This window comes from Channa argus, chromosome 20 (genome assembly GCF_033026475.1).
Source record: "Channa argus isolate prfri chromosome 20, Channa argus male v1.0, whole genome shotgun sequence".
Classification (NCBI taxonomy): Eukaryota; Metazoa; Chordata; class Actinopteri; order Anabantiformes; family Channidae; genus Channa; species Channa argus.
This window is the reverse complement of record NC_090216.1, coordinates 2,800,061-2,818,822: the sequence shown is the minus strand read 5'-3', so window position 1 is coordinate 2,818,822 and position 18,762 is coordinate 2,800,061. Positions and strand designations below refer to the sequence as shown.

General features: G+C 39.6%; 1 protein-coding gene across 5 annotated transcripts in view; it reads right to left on the bottom strand.

Moving 5' to 3' along the window:
• The window catches only part of LOC137105360 (inhibitor of nuclear factor kappa-B kinase subunit alpha-like), a 35,373-nt gene extending 20,097 nt beyond the window's left edge, over positions 1-15,276 (bottom strand). For 2 of the 5 annotated variants that reach the window (XM_067487465.1, XM_067487463.1), the window contains exons 1-21: positions 15,117-15,276; positions 13,833-13,951; positions 13,513-13,607; positions 13,299-13,416; positions 11,581-11,650; positions 11,391-11,479; positions 11,214-11,303; positions 10,912-11,036; positions 10,249-10,356; positions 9,893-10,028; positions 8,978-9,172; positions 8,596-8,698; positions 8,247-8,370; positions 6,637-6,788; positions 6,486-6,547; positions 6,255-6,364; positions 5,886-5,935; positions 5,622-5,727; positions 5,237-5,384; positions 4,784-4,920; positions 4,604-4,703 (exon numbers count right to left, since the gene is read on the bottom strand). In XM_067487465.1, coding sequence (XP_067343566.1) covers positions 4,604-4,703; positions 4,784-4,920; positions 5,237-5,384; positions 5,622-5,727; positions 5,886-5,935; positions 6,255-6,364; positions 6,486-6,547; positions 6,637-6,788; positions 8,247-8,370; positions 8,596-8,698; positions 8,978-9,172; positions 9,893-10,028; positions 10,249-10,356; positions 10,912-11,036; positions 11,214-11,303; positions 11,391-11,479; positions 11,581-11,650; positions 13,299-13,416; positions 13,513-13,607; positions 13,833-13,937 — 2,223 coding nt within the window. In that variant the 5' untranslated portion in view covers positions 13,938-13,951; positions 15,117-15,276. Of the gene's footprint in view, positions 1-1,260; positions 3,753-4,603; positions 4,704-4,783; positions 4,921-5,236; positions 5,385-5,621; positions 5,728-5,885; positions 5,936-6,254; positions 6,365-6,485; positions 6,548-6,636; positions 6,789-8,246; positions 8,371-8,595; positions 8,699-8,977; positions 9,173-9,892; positions 10,029-10,248; positions 10,357-10,911; positions 11,037-11,213; positions 11,304-11,390; positions 11,480-11,580; positions 11,651-13,298; positions 13,417-13,512; positions 13,608-13,832; positions 13,952-15,030 lie in introns of those variants that run through there. The other 3 variants (XM_067487461.1, XM_067487464.1, XM_067487462.1) reach the window with 3 other exon arrangements.
• Between the last annotated feature and the right edge of the window lie 3,486 nt (positions 15,277-18,762).

Genomic DNA, 18,762 nt, shown 5'->3' with positions numbered 1-18,762 from the left:
AAAGGGCACAGACTGAAGCACAGCTGCACAGTCTCTATGCAAAATTATTGAAACACCAAACAACAGAAAATCCCCGCTGGCAGCTCATTTCTTCTTTCAAAGAAAGATCATTAACTGCAGGTCGACAGTAATCGACCTACAGAAAGGCCCAGAGTGAACCACAAGTAGCTCACACGCTTGGAACAATGTGGACCAATCACTTCATGGTACATGCGATAGTGAAAAACCTGCCTGGAAATGAGTCCTCAACTGAACCAGGAAACACTTAAAGTCATGAGAAAGAAGGAAGATGTGAAGATACTAATCAGAGTGACTCATAATGAAATTGCACCTTTAACTCTGAGCAACACTGACTTAAATATCCTTCACAGTTTTCAGCTCGTCCTTTTTCTAAGCAGGTCAAACTGCCTCCACTGTGTCACAATGTGTAAAAAGTCACTGGAGCCCAATCTGATGTGACATCAGGAGCATAGTCACAGCCGTTATTAGTTATGACGTCCTCAGAAAAACAAATGAATCACTATAAAAGTACAGGAAGTCCTGCTCCGATTTCATCTGTTGACTTTTTCCTCCTAACACAATAGAGACAGTGCCCAACCTTTTACAATTGAGTTTAATTTAGTTTTGTTTTTTTTTAAACAAAAGCTAAAACTATAACTAAATGTCCCGCGTGCAAAATGTTAATTACTGTAAGTAAAAGTAGGAGTATTACCTCAAAAACCAAAACACGAATGCTTTTGAGAAGCTTAAGACAGTGGACATCGCTGGATACCAAGACCACCCAGCACCTGCACAGCCTCATTTAACAAGTACACAAAAAGCTGTAGTACACAGAGCTTTACAATGTCCATGCAAACTCATATGCATCTACTTGCTGCTTTGCAAACTTCCTCTGATCATGTCAATGTACTCAGTTCACTTTTTATGGGCACTTGATTCCACTTGCTAATATTAAAGGTAAGAACAAGTCAAATGTTTACAGGTTTTTTAATTATTAAATTATTAAGTAAAACAACTGACATGTTAAGGTTTAGACTCTAAATGTCTTACAGACATAGCTGCATCCTTTAAAGAATATTACTAAAGACGTCCATTTTACAAGTGTTTCCCTGTTTTCTTTTTGTTTCCCGCTGTTTGAGTTTGGTCAATGCTGCTCCCATGCTCCCATTTCCTCTTAGACAACATTTGGTCTTATACACTAATAAGTATGTAAACAAGTACCTGAAAATGATGCTGAAAGCAGAACAATCTACACCAGACTCATGCCAAAGGGATTTTATTTCATTACCAGGCAAACATTTTTATCTATACAATGAAATAAACAGTTAGGGATGAATTTCAACCATCAGATGGATACAAGTACTTACAGGGAAAAAACAAATCAAGTTACTTAAATACAAAATATATTTCTCTCCATTGCACTTAAACTTCATAAATACAACCCAGAAGGTTAATTCCTCTCTCTGGCCCAAAGTAACCACGTGACCCTGCAGTTAACAGCCAACGACATAACTGCAGTACATTCAATCTGTTGCTGCGATGGTTTCCCATGAGCACCTGCTCTCAGACCTGCGTGTGCTACGATGTACAGAGGGAAACACAGTCGCACCTGTGTGAATAATGCTGCGCTCACCTCACACAGGATTTCCCATTTCAACCACGAACCACTGTACAAGCCTGTTTAAATCTACGACAGCTCCAAACATATTCAAGTTACTAAAATGTGAATGCAAGTTCTGTCACCGCAGAGTGAGTGTTTGTCAATTTAGTTTGAATTTAGTTTTTAAAAATAGCTGAACAACTAATGACTGCAGCTCCAGATTAGTCGAGTTATGACCAGAGCAAAACTGATTTAAAACTTAGGTGGTTCCAGTTTTTTTTAAATTTCATAACTTCTTGCTTTTCTCTGTTCTACTGGAAGTGGAATTATATTTGGGTTTCAAGCTGTTGGTTGGCTAAAACAAGGAATTTGACTGTTACTTTAGGAAAAACCACAACAATAACTTTCCAATATTTTTGAAGCATGATGAGGATAGAAACCAAAATATTAGTCTGTTAGCAATGTGCTCCGTCAGGTTGTTTCCCCCCTGGAAGCTGCTGCCAGAAGATGTGCAGAAAACTGGCCTTCGTTCAAACAGGCTCATGTTGTTGTAGCAGCCGAAACATTTTCAAACGTCAGACCACAGAACATTCGGTATTTGTGCTTTTAAAATAAAAATAATTATCTGATAAACCTGTCAACTAACCACATTTACAACCACCTGCTTTATGCACATTTTCTGTTTGCACACAGACAAATCTGTGGCAAAACATGTAAAAAAAAAAAAATGTAAAAATTTGTTTAATCGATCATGATGTATATGAAACTGAAGTTTTCAGTGAAGAGTCAAAAGGTTCAGATCTGTGTGGAGGGATGAGGCTGTAGACTTCTTCATAGTCACAAAAAAACAAACAGAAATGTCACATTTACTTCATTAATTAATTAAAGCAAATGAATACATTTCTCCACCCCAAATCTGAAGCCCTTCAATTTACCACAGGGTCTGGAAAAATGGCAAATCTTCACACCAAGAAGCTGCAATCACCAAACGTTTAGCATTTTTCCGGGACAAAAGTTAATGGACGTAAAGGAATATGAAACTACTGCACATCTTCTTTGATGCACTAATGAATTCAGCTCTGGTTAAGGACGTATTCTCTTCCTCTGTGATGGTTAATGGTGCCAACACCAGAACTTAAAATCACTCCCTCTGTCTGCAGATGCCTAAACTCCAAATATTTACAGGACAGCGTGGATGATGAAAGAGCTTAAGAAAATACTAGGTGTTGAGCAATTGTAAGAGTGTGTTACGTAAACTTGACTAACTGTTTCAACTTTCTATGACATGAATGCAGGATAAACCATCCAGTGAAATATGATGTGCACATAAACGAGATAAGGAAACCATTTTTTTTTTTGAATGTACAGGATAGACATTGTATAAACTGAAGGGCCAGCCACATCAAGACTTCTGCCTATGATACATTATACCTTATTTTAAAAAAACTTAAAGTAAAAATTACGTGGAATCTAAACCGCAGAATCTGTGTAGGAAAATATATAGAACTGATTATGAGTGAACAGCGGTTTTTGCCGCCTGGAACATTTCATGTCTTTACACACGACACACGAGGTGCATCAAAGTGCTGTTTGCGTGATTGTAATTTCCTCCTTCTTCACCCCCCAACCCCCCCCGACTACTTCCTACACTTTTCTTGCATGTCACGAGCACATTTCTGATGAATGGCCTCCAATGGATAAATGCACCTCAACACAGAAATCTTGTGCTACAGTTTGCTCAATTTTGCAGTAGAAATAAAAAGTCATCCATTTTTATAGATTATGATGAGGAAGAAGGGAAGAAGAGTAGAGAGAGACACCCCTTTGTTTTGTTTTCTCATATGAAAACAGGAATATTCGTTGATTAAAATTTCCACCATGTGACACGATGGGAGCGGACAGACACCACTGAGCATGTGCGAACTCCGTCTTTATTATTTTTTTAAAGATCACGAGGGCCGTTTGGAAGAGGATATCCCGAGTCCATGTACAACTGTACAATGTCTGACGCCACTCTGCCGCGTTAACAGCTTGCAATCCTTAGTGTTACTTGGAGCACAGGCAGGGCTGGAGGACACCAGCGGGTTTAAGCATTTCGCTTTTTTAGTTTTGTTGTTAAAGTTTCATATTTTGTCCAGCTCCAGTCTTGGTCCTTGAAAGAGGAAAATCACCATGTTATGACCTGAGACAACACACCAGGACCAAAAAGGGCAGCGACTTTCCCCAGAATAAACTGGTCAAATGCAAAACTATTTCTAAAAAGAAGTCATTTATTGCACTTATGATCATCATCATTATTTGTAGTGGGAAATTATTTGAATGGTTTTTATCTCTACCCATTAGATAACTGATCTAAATCAATTCTGCTTACGGATCTGATTCATTGTCTTATCAGTTTTACACAGGTTTCCAACATCAGTCTATTTGTTTTTATTATCCAAGTCTTCTCCTCTCTTCAGTGAATTACTTCGTGTTCCAAGCTTTCAGTTCATGACACTTGAGCTTTTTAATGTACAACTGTGAAATATCCATAGCGGCATTGATAAAGAGAAATGATAACTTCAGGGGCTTCTCTGGCCCCTTTGCATTAATTTACCAGCCTAAAAAAATGGTCCTCTTAAATGTTTAATGATGACAAACTGCATTTAATAACTAAAATGTAGATAAACCCTGCTCTGAATCAATACTAACTTATTGTAAATTATAAATTATACTATGCACACACTAAATAAGACTGTGATATTGTAAATATAGGCTATATACTAAAACATGAGTAGAAGCAATTCAGTGTTTGCTTTAGTGTCTGTAAGGGGATTGTTGACATGAATAAATATGAGTAGTACAGAAAATGATTAAAGTGATCCTTTCATGTCAACTAGTTTCATGATTTAACAAGGGTCGTCTTTTCTACATAGTCTACTGTCACCGGCAACTGTCAATCAGTAAGTAGAATTAAAAATAACGCTGTGTTAAATCCGCTACAACTAAAAGCAGTGAACTCACCACTATACTTTTTGCCTGGTCATCAGCAGCTTCCTGCATCAGGCTGGTCAGCTGACTGAGGTACTTCTGGTTCTCCTGCAGCAGCCGTGGGGCAGCGTCACTGAAGAGAAACCCACACAGAGGCCGTTATTCACTGTCAGAGCACCGACAAGCACGAATTCAATCGCACAGATCGGTTACCTGTCATTTGGCCCAGGTAGTGAGGTCAGGGGATGTGGGGAGCTGACAGGTTGTGCTGAATGGGACCACTGAGAAACTTGTAGCAGGTTGGACGACTCGGGACTGGCTGCTATCGAGCTCCGGGATGAATTCTGAGCCTGAAGGAGAGACGGCGAGAGAGGAGTCCTGACATGCAGCCATAATAAACAAAAGGAATGCAAGCCGCACACCCTCTGTCTGTTTTCGGTTGTTAAGAGAAGCCAAGTATGACGATGTTACACACACACACACAACACAAAGTGCCACAGCTGGGGTGAAAATTTGGATTTGCAGGACTGACTTATAACAGTGTAGACCTGAAATAAACCCACCTGTCTTTTTGCATCATGTTCTATACTACACCTATTAAATGTAAATAACGACTGCATGTACAAGCTTTCTGGCTGATGATGAAACAGAGGTTGAAGAACTTACACAGGCAATCTTCAGTAGATGCCAGAACTCTCTCTGTCTCTTTATCTGCATCTGCATCACGGTGTTGTCAGCATCCTTGATGCTCTCCAGCGTTTTCTCAATTCGTGGAAACAAGTCAATGATCTTCTGTTTGCTGATCAGGATCTTACTGTTGAAACAAGATGAGTCAGAGAATCAAACCATCAATGCCGACACTAATATTATGTTTGAATGGTCTGAATGGTGTTTTTGTATGAGAACATGTTGGTATAATCAATAAGAATTGGCCAGAATGCGGAGACATACGTAGCTTAAAGCATCGCTCTCAAAGTGAACTCACACGAATGATATTCCCAGTAAAATAAAAACAGTAAAAACCCTGGAGACGGCTCAACTTGACTCTCACCTGAGGTGGGTGTACAGATCTTTGAGGACCTTGTCTTGGTTCTGAACAGTTTGAATGATGGCTTTTACCATCTCGGAACTGTCACAGCTCACATCTAGTTCGGGAGCTGAGAGGAGATATAAACTCTTGAATACACATTTAACAGTTTAACAACTATTAAACAGTTTGATTTCTAGTTCAACTTTTGAGGAAAGGTGCATCATTAAATGAAGTGCCAATGTAAGTTCATGACAAAATTATGTGGAATGATGAAAAACTACTTACTTTTGCATTTCATCTTCAGCTGCTTGTAGAGCTCAATCGCTTTTTCTTCTCTGCAATATTTAGTTTTTCATATTTAAATATTTGGCAAGGCAATGTTCTATCTCTGTGTACGGTGAAACTCACAAAACAATTCAAAATGACCTATTGATCAATCGGTAACTTCAGACAGTTTAGCCTGGATACGACACAAAATAATAATTATTCTCAATTATGTCAGGATATGTCATAACAACCTGCATTAATATACCGATACATCAACTAAGTGATGATCATCTACAGGCTTTGCAGAAGCATCCGTTGCTGACTCTATAGATACAATTTTACAGTTTATGAGTGCAGCTTATTAAAACGGAGCCTTTTAACACTCACAGCTGCTCCATCTTGTCTCCTTGGCGTCTGGCATACGGGCTCCTCTGCAATTCCACAATCTCAGAGTGCAGAGCCATTATCTCATCATCCAAATGGCTCACCTCTGCCACCTGCAGGACAAAACAGGAATCAAACTAGGGCTGAGGACTTGTACTCAAACACATCCCCAACCATATAAATGTTCTAATACCTATTTTCCTCACATATTTAGTTTAGAAAAACATGCATTACCTGTGCAAAAGCAGCAGCTCTTTCCTCATTCTCCTGCCAGGCTTTCAGCATCTTTTCAGAAGCTTTGGACAAACACACAACTCATCAAATCAAACATCTGCCAATGCATAGACAGTTTCGATTAGAAGCTTCAGTATCAACGAACACTTACATATGCCATAGTGCATCTGATCGCTGTATTTTTCCAGGTCGTACTGGATGCTGCTCTTGAAAAAGTCCAGCTTGGCCTTCAGCTGCTGAGAGAAGCCAAACATGCTGTTCTTACACCTGGTCAGGTTGGTGTTGTAGCGCAGGAGGCTCAACCTGGAGAGGGACCGAAGTTGTCAGTTTAATTAAGACAATAAAAGAAACGTTCAAGCAGTTCACAGAATTACAGGTATTAACCTATTGGGAAGCTAACAGAAGACAATGGCCACAGAGTAAGAATAAATATGCAGGCTTGGGTGGTTCACCGGACAAAGAGCCTCTCTTCCGTAGGATTACATTATAAAGATCTTGCCTAGGTCGGGATGTTCCAGGAACATTTTTATTTGATAAGCTGTATGTTACTTTGACAAAATCTTGCCTCAGTGAAATTTTACACTACACCCTAAACTGTTTTGAGCTTATTTCTATCCAGACACGATGTAGCGATGGGGTGATTAGGTAAACCAGGAGATGTGAGCCTTCATTTTTAAAGCTTCATCTACTTTTGCATCACTCTTCAGCAGGCGCGGGAGGCTACACTATGGACCAATGAAGCAGCAGCTTGTTATCTGAAAAACTATAAGCAATAATCCGGGACGCAACAGGAAGCAATAAGCTATAAGCTTCATCTCAATGCTTGTAACGTGAACAGAGTGCAGGCCATCTATGTAATCTCATAAGCGCTAAAACCCTGAAAGCCCACACTCAATTTTAGTAAACGTCAGCTGCTTTGAGCAAAAGGAACGATGGCTACAGGAGAGAGAACACGAGTGGCTTTTAACCTCTTTTCAAAATAGTTGGTCCAGATAGGTTGACAGCACAAATTTTAAATAGCTGGACAAACAGCCACATTCATTGAGAAACTGCATTTAACCCATTCCCCCAGGGGAGTGCTGGGCTGCCACAAACAGCACCTGGGCATGTAGCTCAGCGCGTCTCCCTCAAGGACACACCTGCTGCATGGGCTGGGATTGGAACTAGAGGACTTGTGTACCAGACTCTGAGAACGTGAGTGTGAATTGTTGTTTTGTATGTGTGCTGCCCCTGAGATAGACTGGCGACCTGTCCAGGGTGGACCCCGCCTCTTACCCTATGACACCTGGGATAGGCTCCATCTCCAGTTTGTGGTGTTAACACATTAAAACAACTTCAACCACATTCTAATCATTGAAATTTGAGACTGTTGTAAGTCTCTCGTTCTTACATCGGTGATGATACTTCACATAATCCATTATATAACAACACTTGTCAAAGGTTTGCTAAAATATTAAAGCAAGACAAGCAGACAGGAAGCTGTAAGAAAAAAAAAAGATGGCTATACCATGTTGCTATAGCTCCATGGCTCAAATGCATGTGAACAGCTAAACATTTCCATCACTGCCAAATTTGATCAACAAACCTTTTAATAAATGGACTAAAAGTCCACAACTAACTGCGGAAAAAAGTTGTTTGCAACAGTGACATTTTCAAAGCCTTCAGAAACAGAGACTCTTTGGTTCTTTTCTCAAAGACAAAAATACTTCATGATTTATGGTTTAATAATTACAGATTAAGGACATCTGTCATGTAACTCACATAGCAGCCCTCTGTCCTTGGAAAAGTCTGCTGTAGTCGTCCTTCAGGCCACAAATGTAGCTTACTGCTTCTCCCCAAACCTTCTTCAACACAACCAGGGGCAACTGTATCTTGGCCTCTTGCACTGCAAAGTTCAAACCATAACAGTTGCAATATTTACACACTATTATTAAAAGAACAGAACAAAAAAAAGTGGATTCCGTTATCACCTGTCACCTATTTGAGACAGGAACAGGAGTGATTTTAACCTGTGATCTGTTAAATATATTTAAATGGATGCATCCAGATACATCTAACAGGTTGCTAAATTCTAATCATTGACAGTGAGGAAAATTTAAAATAAACTCACCAATAGTGTTGACTTTATCAGGCAGTTGTCTTGCACTGAAGGGACCAGAGTACTTGGTGATGCTCTTGTCAAACAAGTAGACAATGTAGCTATCCCACCCTCTCTAAACAGGGGAGAAGAAAATCATGTATGTGGTGCTGGCTAATTCAAAGTCCCTGAACACAAAAACAAAGCTTTTTTCTGTGTCTGAATCGTTTTGCACACCATTCTCTAAATTTGTAAAGGTTTCAGAGTTTGAGACAATAGAGCTATAAGGACAAGAGGAGAAAAAGATGGGGGGGGATCACAAAAATGGAACACATTTCCCTGGCATGATTTCATCTATATTTAATTCTAATTTAAACCGTACATATGATCTCTTAATGGCTGTATGACCACTCACCACTCCATCTAGGACACACTGTGTGGCGGGCTTCCTCGGGTCCAGAGACACCCCCGTCTCCTGCAGCAGCTCCTGGTTCACCACTTCGATCTTCGTCGCAGCCTCAATGCGCTTCTGCAGACTGTGGAGACTTTCGTCTTGAGTCAGCTGGAAAGAGTGAACTTGAGCTGTGGTCATGTTCAGGATGTGGACGACCTGAAGAAACGTTGTGAGAGTAATTTTTAACACACAATCAGCCAGTACAAATGTTCATAATTCTGAAATTATAGTTTATTTTTCCTTGGGACACAAACCTTTGCACAATTTTCATTATTAACTTTTTTGTATAATGTTTGACAGTCTGAAATTGCTCCATTATCATGTCAGGTTTAGGGTAAAGTTTGCCCCCCTCCCCTACAATCCTATACCTACATTCTAATGAAAAACCTGACTGTCTCATCAACAACCAGCCTAAGCTTATGCCTCTCGTATAATACCGACATCCTTATCATAGTGGCAACTCCACCCATAACCCGGGCAATCCATGCGTCGCATATCTCAATCCATATGGGACATAATTCACTCATTCTGAAGATATTTCCTGAATCCTCATAACCTTTTAAGACTCTCCAGAAAGCAAAAGTCACCTGATCGATCTAGAAAAAATATTACTTTAATATTATTATTCAAAGTTTTCCTTTCTCAAGGTCACCTGAGGCATTTCCAGACCGTTAAGTCAGAAGGAAAAACAAAGGCTGTTTTCCAAGATGATGGATACTGATATTTCAGAGTAATATAAGTACAGGTAGACACAAATCTTTCAATGAAGAAATTAAGAAAATGTATCTTTTCTTACTACTGACCCATCTGGCTAAAAAGCCCTCATGAAACACTGGACCTTGAGCTTAAAGGAAATCGGCCCAGCGAATAACTCACCTTCATACTCAGTATCTGATCAAGCACTTCAAAACACAGTGGTTTCTTGGTGTCGAGGTTGACTTTTCCTCCTCTCTGGACAGGATCCCACTTCAACATCAGCTGAAGCAGTGACTCCATTGGCTCCAACAGCGTCCTAAAAAGCAGACATTCCAATATGGGGTAAAGTAGAGAAACTGGCAGCAAAAACAGTCCAGATGATCAAGGTGCATCAGCTCCCAGCTTTAAGACTCAAGGTTAAAAGACCAGTAGACAACAGCATAAGTTTCCACACCAGAGAAAACAAATGACCCATCATTAATAAAATGGTAAATCAGTTGTCAAAGAGCTTAAAGGAATTTTCGCAGAGTCCTAACCTGCTGAGATTGTTGGGATATGGGAGGTGTGTGGAGAATCGGATTTCTCCATTCAGTTCTTCCACAGCCATGATGTCTTTCGGACCTTTATTCCTTACTTTGCTGGCCCTTGGACAAAAAAAAAACAAAACAACATGATTAGTGCTGAAATGACAAGTTAATTCACAGACAAATTATTGTCTAACTGTTTCAACACTTAACTGTCAAGTGAAACAATAGTGTAAACTGAATATTTTGTGGTTCTGGATTGTTGGTTTAAAACATCTGCAGATGAGAAATTCTGGTCTGCAGGTTGTATGGGGCACAAAACAATTAAATAACTGAAAACAATACTGTTTCTCATAACAACTGTAATGAGAAGGATTGTTACTTGTACCTAGGGCCTGATGATATCATTCAGCTTAGGGTTTCTATGTAAAGCATAAATATAGTTTTATGCAAACATGTTAAAGTGGTGGAATAGATAAGATACGATAACAGTAACAATCAAAGCAGCTCTAATAACTTGTAACATCTCACTTATTGAAACCTGCTTCCTTTATGTTACAGGTCATACACACACACACACACGTTGCAGATCTATGCTGATAATTAGGCCATCTGGTGATTAAATCACTGCACAAATGTACGAGTCAAAATGCTTTGGTTATCACTTCAACATACCACTGCACAGGCTGCAGGTTGTGCAAGAATGGACGGAAACCACAACTGCATTCAAAGATCATCGTGCCAAAGCTCCAGTAGTCCACTGTAACAGTGTATGGCTTATTCTCAAACAGCTCTGGTGCCTGCAGAGGAAAACAAATCCATACGACACTTGATTTATGACAACTGTAATCCATTCTGACAAAGTTACAATACATTTGCGTTATCACTTATTCTTTATTCCATAACTACAAATATGAATTTGGAGAGTCAAATGACCTATACCTATGTCCACGTGAGTTTAAATAAATAGTGCTTACCAGGTACTGGAGTGTGCCAACAAAGGAGGTACACAGACTGCCCTGGTCCAGGTCTTTAGCATAGCCCAGGTCAATGATTTTGTGAACCAGCTACAGAGGGACAGGTGAATGTAAGACAGCTTCTTCAGCATGTATAGTAGAACACAACAAGCTCAATTCCAAATAGTAGCCGTTTACCTTCCCGTTGATATCTTGCAGCACAATGTTTTCAGGTTTAAGGTCTCTGTGTATAATCTTGTTTTCATGGAGATACTGGATACCAGATCCTGGAGAAGAAATCAAGAACTCAATCAGCAACGCCCTAAGAAACATGTGTGAATGAACATGGTGCACACAGAAAGAGAACACAAAAAAACACTGGACATACCAACATCATTAAGTAATGAAAGCACTTCACTCTCTTTCAAACCACAGCAGTTTTCAGGTTTGCTCAGCACCTGTAACCCAGACAAACGACAATTTATTTACACCTGCAGTAATGCACATCACATGACAAAACGGTGACAGAACTTTCCCAACACGAGTAGGACTGATGAGAGACAGCTGCAGTTTGAAACAAACAGCTTTACACGCCACACTGTCCGCTTTCAATTCTAATAACCCTGGACAATCTCAGGAGCTCCAAACTTTTTCACACCGCCACCTGTGGAGCCATATTTTGGTTGTTGTGTTGTGTTGCGTAACGGCCCATCGCCAGCCGAGCAGCGCTGGTTCCAAGCCTGCTAGAAATTGGTGAGGGGTGTGTCAGGAACGGCATCCGACGAAAAAAATAAAAACAAACAAACTGTGCCAAAACAACAAGCGGACAAATGATCCGCTGTGCCGACCCTGAACTCACAGGATAAGCCGAAAGGACACAAAACAAAAGTTGCACAACAGTAAAACTGCAGTGTGTCCCTGACTCGTTCATTTCATCTGTGTGTTATTCACTTCCACGCGATTAATCTCGATCAATCAAATAACCAATTATCTAATGTCTTTGATGCAAAATGCAACACATATGTAATTGACATTCTTATGGCAACAAACTCATATGCATTTTCGTTGAAGCTTGAGTTATACTGAAACTGGAAAACAAGCACCATGTGACAAAGTTAACTCAAGACAAGAATATTAGAGAAGCATGTGAACTTAAAACAATAAAAACAATGCACTCATGACTGATGACAGCAGCAACAACTAAACTCTATGACACAGAGTTAGTGAGAAAAACTAAAATGATGAGTGTGAGGGTTTCCACAGCAACACGTCTGTAATGTAGAAATGATGGATAGTTTCCTGCTTTTTGTACAGAATTTGACGTAAATGCTTCCTTCCTCAAAAGTCAAAGTAGATGCTAAATTGTGGGGCCTTTATTTATACGTACTTGCAATTAAATAGCATGATCAGAGCAGCACAGTGAAAACAAAATTAAAAAATCTCATTACATACTGGTCGTGTTTGTGAGTGGATTGGTACATAATATTTCATATTAATTGCAGGTTCCTGAATCAACTCAAAATGAAATCACAGCACACGTCCATAAATCGCCAAACATTGGATCCGTCTTGACAAACGTTGTGATTTACTCTCCTACTTACTTCTGATTATAGCATACTGCTATAAAACTGAACTGCTGGACTCCTGTAATGTAATGTAGGGTTATAATTATAAACTTATTCTGTAATCGTTTTATTTTACTGAGTGTGTTTATACAATTACAGCCTTATTTGCTCTTCTAGTCTGTGAGCTGCTGTCAACTTCCCCGTTACCAAAGACCATAAATCTGATGCAACTTTGCTCTTTACACGTCTGCAAACATCTATGAAAATACCCTTTTGGCCTCCCTGCCTGTGCTCAACCGGCAGACACATTAAAAAAAAAAAGCCAGATCTCTTGTCTTAATGTGGACAACAGTTTTTAGAAAACACTGACAAAAACTTGGTCAAAGGGTTAGTGAGCCAATCTATCAATGTTCCACTTGCTGACAGGTGTTACCAGGTTTAGTGTGAATAAATATTTGCATAAATGACCTGAAAAGGTTGCGTTGACATAAAAAGAGCCAGGATGAGCTCTAAAGCAGCCTCATCTCTGCATGTCCCTCACCTTCCTCAGGTCCCCCCTGGAGCAGTACTCCATGGCCAGCAGTGGAAGATCATTTAAGGCTATGTGCTTCATCTCCTCTGGGACATCTCGGGCTGTCACAACATTGATGTGATTCAATCTAAGTGAGCAGGAAGTAAAAGTCTGTAGAAATCATTGTGACTATCATATTATGGACAACAATATGAGTTTTAAATGTGCTACATGTACTACACACTTTTTCATGATCTGGATTTCTCTGCTCCATCTGTCCTTATTTCTTGGCGTCAGCTCTAAACGGCACATTTTCACAGCTAGCTTTTCATTCGTTTCCTAAAAACAGAGAAGCGGTGATGACAAAAACGGTGGATCCAAAATAAGAGTGCGTGTACTTTTAGAGTATATAGCTAGTTACAGTCCATTTGTTGATGGCAGCGGGAAAAGCTGTGACACAGTTGTTATATTGGCATTTTAAAAGCATTTTTCTTCTTCCATTGTAAATGAGTAACAGTCACATGTCTGCAGTGATCATGGTTTCATGATGATTTGAACACTCACATGATGTTGATAGAGGTAAACATGGGCAAAGCCACCCATTCCCAGTCTCTCTTTCAGCTCCCAGTCTCCACAGTTCTGGTTCTGCCTGAAGGGAGGTTTCTCCATTGTTGCAACTAAAGCTGCAGAAATCAGGAGATGGACAGAAAATGTGTTTCCAAGGGATATTAGTTTATTAGTTGCCTTAATCACATTATCATTATCTACTTAGCCATTTTATTAAAACAAATCTGAACATCTGCAGTTTCTATCGTCTCAAATTTGAGGATTTGATTCCTTTTTCTGACTTAATGACTTGCTTAATTCCTCAGTTGTCTTTGCCTGTTTATCTTAGTTCAAGCTCTTGTTTCTGATTGCAATTTACTTTAAATATACACGTTACTCTGTTTGGTAGTTTATTAATATTTTTGTTAGCTTTAAGGTGATGACACCAAAACAGTTATGTCTGCATGGTTTAGGATTGTTTTTGGTTAAGTTTTTTCCCTGTGTGTGTGTATCGTTGTTTTGTGTGGTTGGATTACATGTTGAGAAATATGCATCTTTCTTTGATTTACGGAGCGTTAATCATCGTTTGTGTCCTAAAAACAAGAGCATGCATCTAAACACGGGTTAATAAATGACAGTCCGTATTGTGTAACTGCAGCTGTTTGACCAAACGCTTGAAGATAACGTTGTTTTTCCTTTTTCACAGATGTTTTTTTTTGGTGTATTCAGACATTTTGCAGAGGAGCGAATCGGTCGAAATCATCTGCGGATAAAAGGAGTTCGCTAAATAATCGTTAGCCGTAACTACACAACTAACGCCAACCTACATTTTACTTATTTCAGTTCTTTTTAACGCACTCGTGGTGACCAAATATCTAGCATACATTCATTTGAATAGAACTGACTAAAACACGCACAGGTGTACACAGGGAGATGCTACATCCTGGAACAGCTGCCGGGCTTATGTCAACTTACTTTCGATGCCAGAACGATAACGTTGTGGAAGTGACATTTGTCTGACAAATGTCTCGTCTATTTTCTTTTTTCCACACATTACAATCTGAACTAATGGTAACCGCCGTGGACCGTGCACTCACGAGACAAAGGTCTTCTAGTAGCTAACGTTGGCTACATTGGCTAACTGGACAGCAGCTAGCGTCAACAAAGATTTAGCCGAAGCTAAACATCCCAGGAAATAGCCGGAGCCATTCGCTACCTTTCGCGCATCAGGAAAAGAAGCCTTCGACGATTGGGCGCGTGTTTTTCCGGCAAAGTGCAGTTAGACGGCGTCTTCGGACCTACCTGGGGATTCTATAGCAGTGTCATTAGCCGTTGTCTGGAGAAATTGGATGTGTTCGGTTGTTTTCGGGTCTATGCAGCGCAGAGACTGTGTACTTTCCTACGTGATGTCACCAGAAACCCCGGCGGTGTTTCTTGAAAATGAACCGGGGGCGGTTCGCAGACACATCGCTTCTTTTGTGGTTTGTTGGCGACGGTCAAACGGCTTCATTACCGCCACCTGCCGGTCCGACGTGGAAATACAATACGCGCTTTTCATTATGAAAACCGATGCAAACATTTAAAAATGTCTTTCATTTAAAGGTTTTAAAAAAACTGCCCACATATGTGTTACTGAAAAGGTCTCGAGCTACGTACGTACATTTACTAAAGTTTAATTATGAGGCAGAATATTTCCGTTTTATATTACTTTTACACTCCTACAAATCAGAAATACTGTATCACGGATCTACCATTTACTCCACAACCATTTTTGACAGCTTTAGTTATAAGTTAACTAACTGCATCTATAACTTGGCAGATGCATATTGTTAATTAAAAATATAATTGCATTTCCATTTAACCATTTGGCAGATGCTTTCCAGAGGGACTTACAAGTGATGTGACAAGGCAGCAAACATTTAAGTCAATGAGAAAACATTAAAGCAAAGAGCAATGAGAAGAAGTCTTTCTGTTTTATGAGATGCAAGTGAAAGAAAGAGCAGATAGGATTGTTTTTTAAATGATTTAAGTGTATAGGAACGTGTGGAAGGTGTTTTTAGCAGTTTTATAAATATTGGGAGTGAGCTTGCTGAGCATTATTATTAAATGGTAAATGGACACTTATATAGCGCTTTTCATCGAAAGCACTTCCCAATTTACTGCAGCTTCTCATTCACCCATTCACACACACACTCACAGGCTGATGGCGGTGGCTGGTGCTCACCTGACCCACCGGGAGCAACTTGGGCTTCAGTGTCTTGTCCAAGGAAATTTTTTAATGTGTAGCCAGGAATCGAACTGCTTCACCAACTGAGCTACAGCTGCCCTGATACGTGAAGATCTAAGCATCAGTGTAGTGTTGGAACTGGTCAATCTAGACACTTTGACATGAGTTTAATATGACAGTATCATATTTTTTAAGTAGTAAAAAGACAGTTGTCAAATAAAAGTATAAAATACTGTCGATAGATAGTGGAATGGAGCAGTATATTTAAATACTTTACTAAAGTGCAGGTGTTTCATGGTACATGTACTTAAACCACACAATGACGTTCAGACACGTTTATCTTTTCAAAACACTTTAATCTTAATCTTCTAGCCTCCCAAAAATGAGAAGCTGTTTCCTTGGTGAGTTTTAATGAGGCAGTGACATAAAATGGACATTGTCTTACCTGCACCAGTCTAAAAACACTGAGATGGATCAGGTCAAACCTCTACATGTAAAAAGATTTGTATGAGCTGGTTCTCTAAAACACAACAACAGCAATAAATACAGCCATGTCCTCCGTTCACATTGATTAAAAAAAAAATAACCATGAGCTGTAAAGACAGGCGGGGGAAAAAAGTCGGCCTAGCTTATATATTAACCTTCATTTAATAGTGAATGAAAGCAGGCCATAATATCTCATGCTTTATTTACATGTCACATTCAGAAATAAGGGTGCAATGGAAACACTGAAAAGACAGTGACAGACATGCACTGCTGCTGTGACAGAGGCGGAGGATGTACATGACTTTGACTTGAGCATCACAGAGCTGTCACCACAGGAACCAGCATTTCCCATGCTAACCAGTGCTGTGGAGATCCTGCAGGTGCTCTTTGATGTACACACATAAGTGGTGACAACACGTGGAGAGAGGAGGTGCTGATGGAGAAGAGGAGGAGCTTTTCTTTTACACTAGAACCTTCCATTCTGTGTGGCCTGGTCCTACGTACAATTTAATATGTAGCAGCATCAAGTTATTGCACCTCTTGCCGTTTATCTGTAGTCTCCAGTTACTCATGTGGAGAATTTTAATCAAGTAAAAGATTTGCAACAATACAATAATCAATTAATTCTTAATGGTCTGTAGTAGGAGAAGCAACAGTAGCAGCAAGCACAGTTTATGTTAGTGTTCACTTGGGTGCTTCACTATTGTTTTAAGGGTTGAAGAATGGGTCGACGTATGTATTAATGTTGATTTCATAGTCAATCGATCCAAAATCCATTATTAAAATTCAGAGCAATCTTTGTGACTATAGTTAGAGTTCCATTAAGCTCAAATGGAAAAAGAGGAAAACAAGTAATATCTTCATCAACATAGTATTTAAAGGACATTCAACTAATACAAATGCTCCTTCGTTAGTGGAAGAAACACAAACAGTCAAGAAAGGTATAAACAGAAAGTTATAGTCAAATAATCAAAATGATATCAGTGCAGATGTTTGGATCCTTCTTGATAAAGCCTATAGGTCATTAACTGAGGAGCGGCACACGGTGTGTTAAATTGTGGTCACGCTTTAGATTTGCAAGTTGATAGATCTCAGTCAGTTTCAAGGAGTTTGCTGAGAGCAACAAAAGCAATAGATTCAATAAAACAGCCTTCAGAAGACTCAAAGTGAACCTTCATAAAGCTGGAGGGAGATATACAAATATTTTTAAGTGTTTATGGAGAAGATACGCAAGACTTTTCCAAGATGTGGAAGGCTAAGAAAAAAAACTGAAAGAAAGCTAAGAAACCAGCATCAAGATGTATGGTAGAATTCAAAACAAACAGGGAAACCTGACAAAGTCCTTAGCAGCACTTGGAATAAAAGTCCACGTCTCCATAGTCAAGTGTATGCACAAATCTGGATTGTTTGAATGAAAAGCATCCGTTAGGCCATTGCTCCCTTCTACACACAGTAGGGGACAGAATGATTGGAGTTTGCTACGGAGCATGTGGACAAACAAGATTGTTTGGTCTGAGGAGTGTTAGAAGTTCAATTATTAGGTCAGAATTCACACGTGTGCCTGGCAAAAAGCCCAAAAACTGTCATTTTCCACAGTCGAACATGATGGAGGCTCGCGGATGTTTTGGGGGTGTACGTCTGCATCAGGTACTGGAACTGTGCATTTGGTGGAAGGAAGCATGAATGCAGCCCAATAATAGAAGATTTCAAAGCGAAGCCTCCTACCATCAGTCAAAAAGCTAAAAAACTGAAGAGGCAGTGGATCGTTTAACAAGGTGTTGAGCCAAAGCACAAAGCAAAGTCAGCTCAGGACCGGTTTGAAAAGAATAAGGTGAGCATTTTACCACGGCTGCCCGGGTTTGCAGACTTAAATATAATTGAAAACCTGGGGATAGATTTGAAAAAGGCTGTACATGGCAGACAACCAAGCGATGTGGTAGACTTGGAACAACTATGCCATGAAGAATGGGCTAAAACAACACCTGGATGGATACAAATGAGCTCAATGTGCATTAAATACTGTTAATGGGGAGACAAACCTTTGTCGTACTCTCCTCCTCAGAGTAAGGGGATGCAAAATTGTGTACTATTGATTAAACTGCTGCTTATTTGGGTTAATCATGAATAAGATTTAAAAACACCAGAATCCAAATTCCTGCGTGAAGATTTTGCAGATTAAATTTCTTATTTTATCCCTAATATTTCCGATCTTGACTGTGAAAAGAGCATTTGATG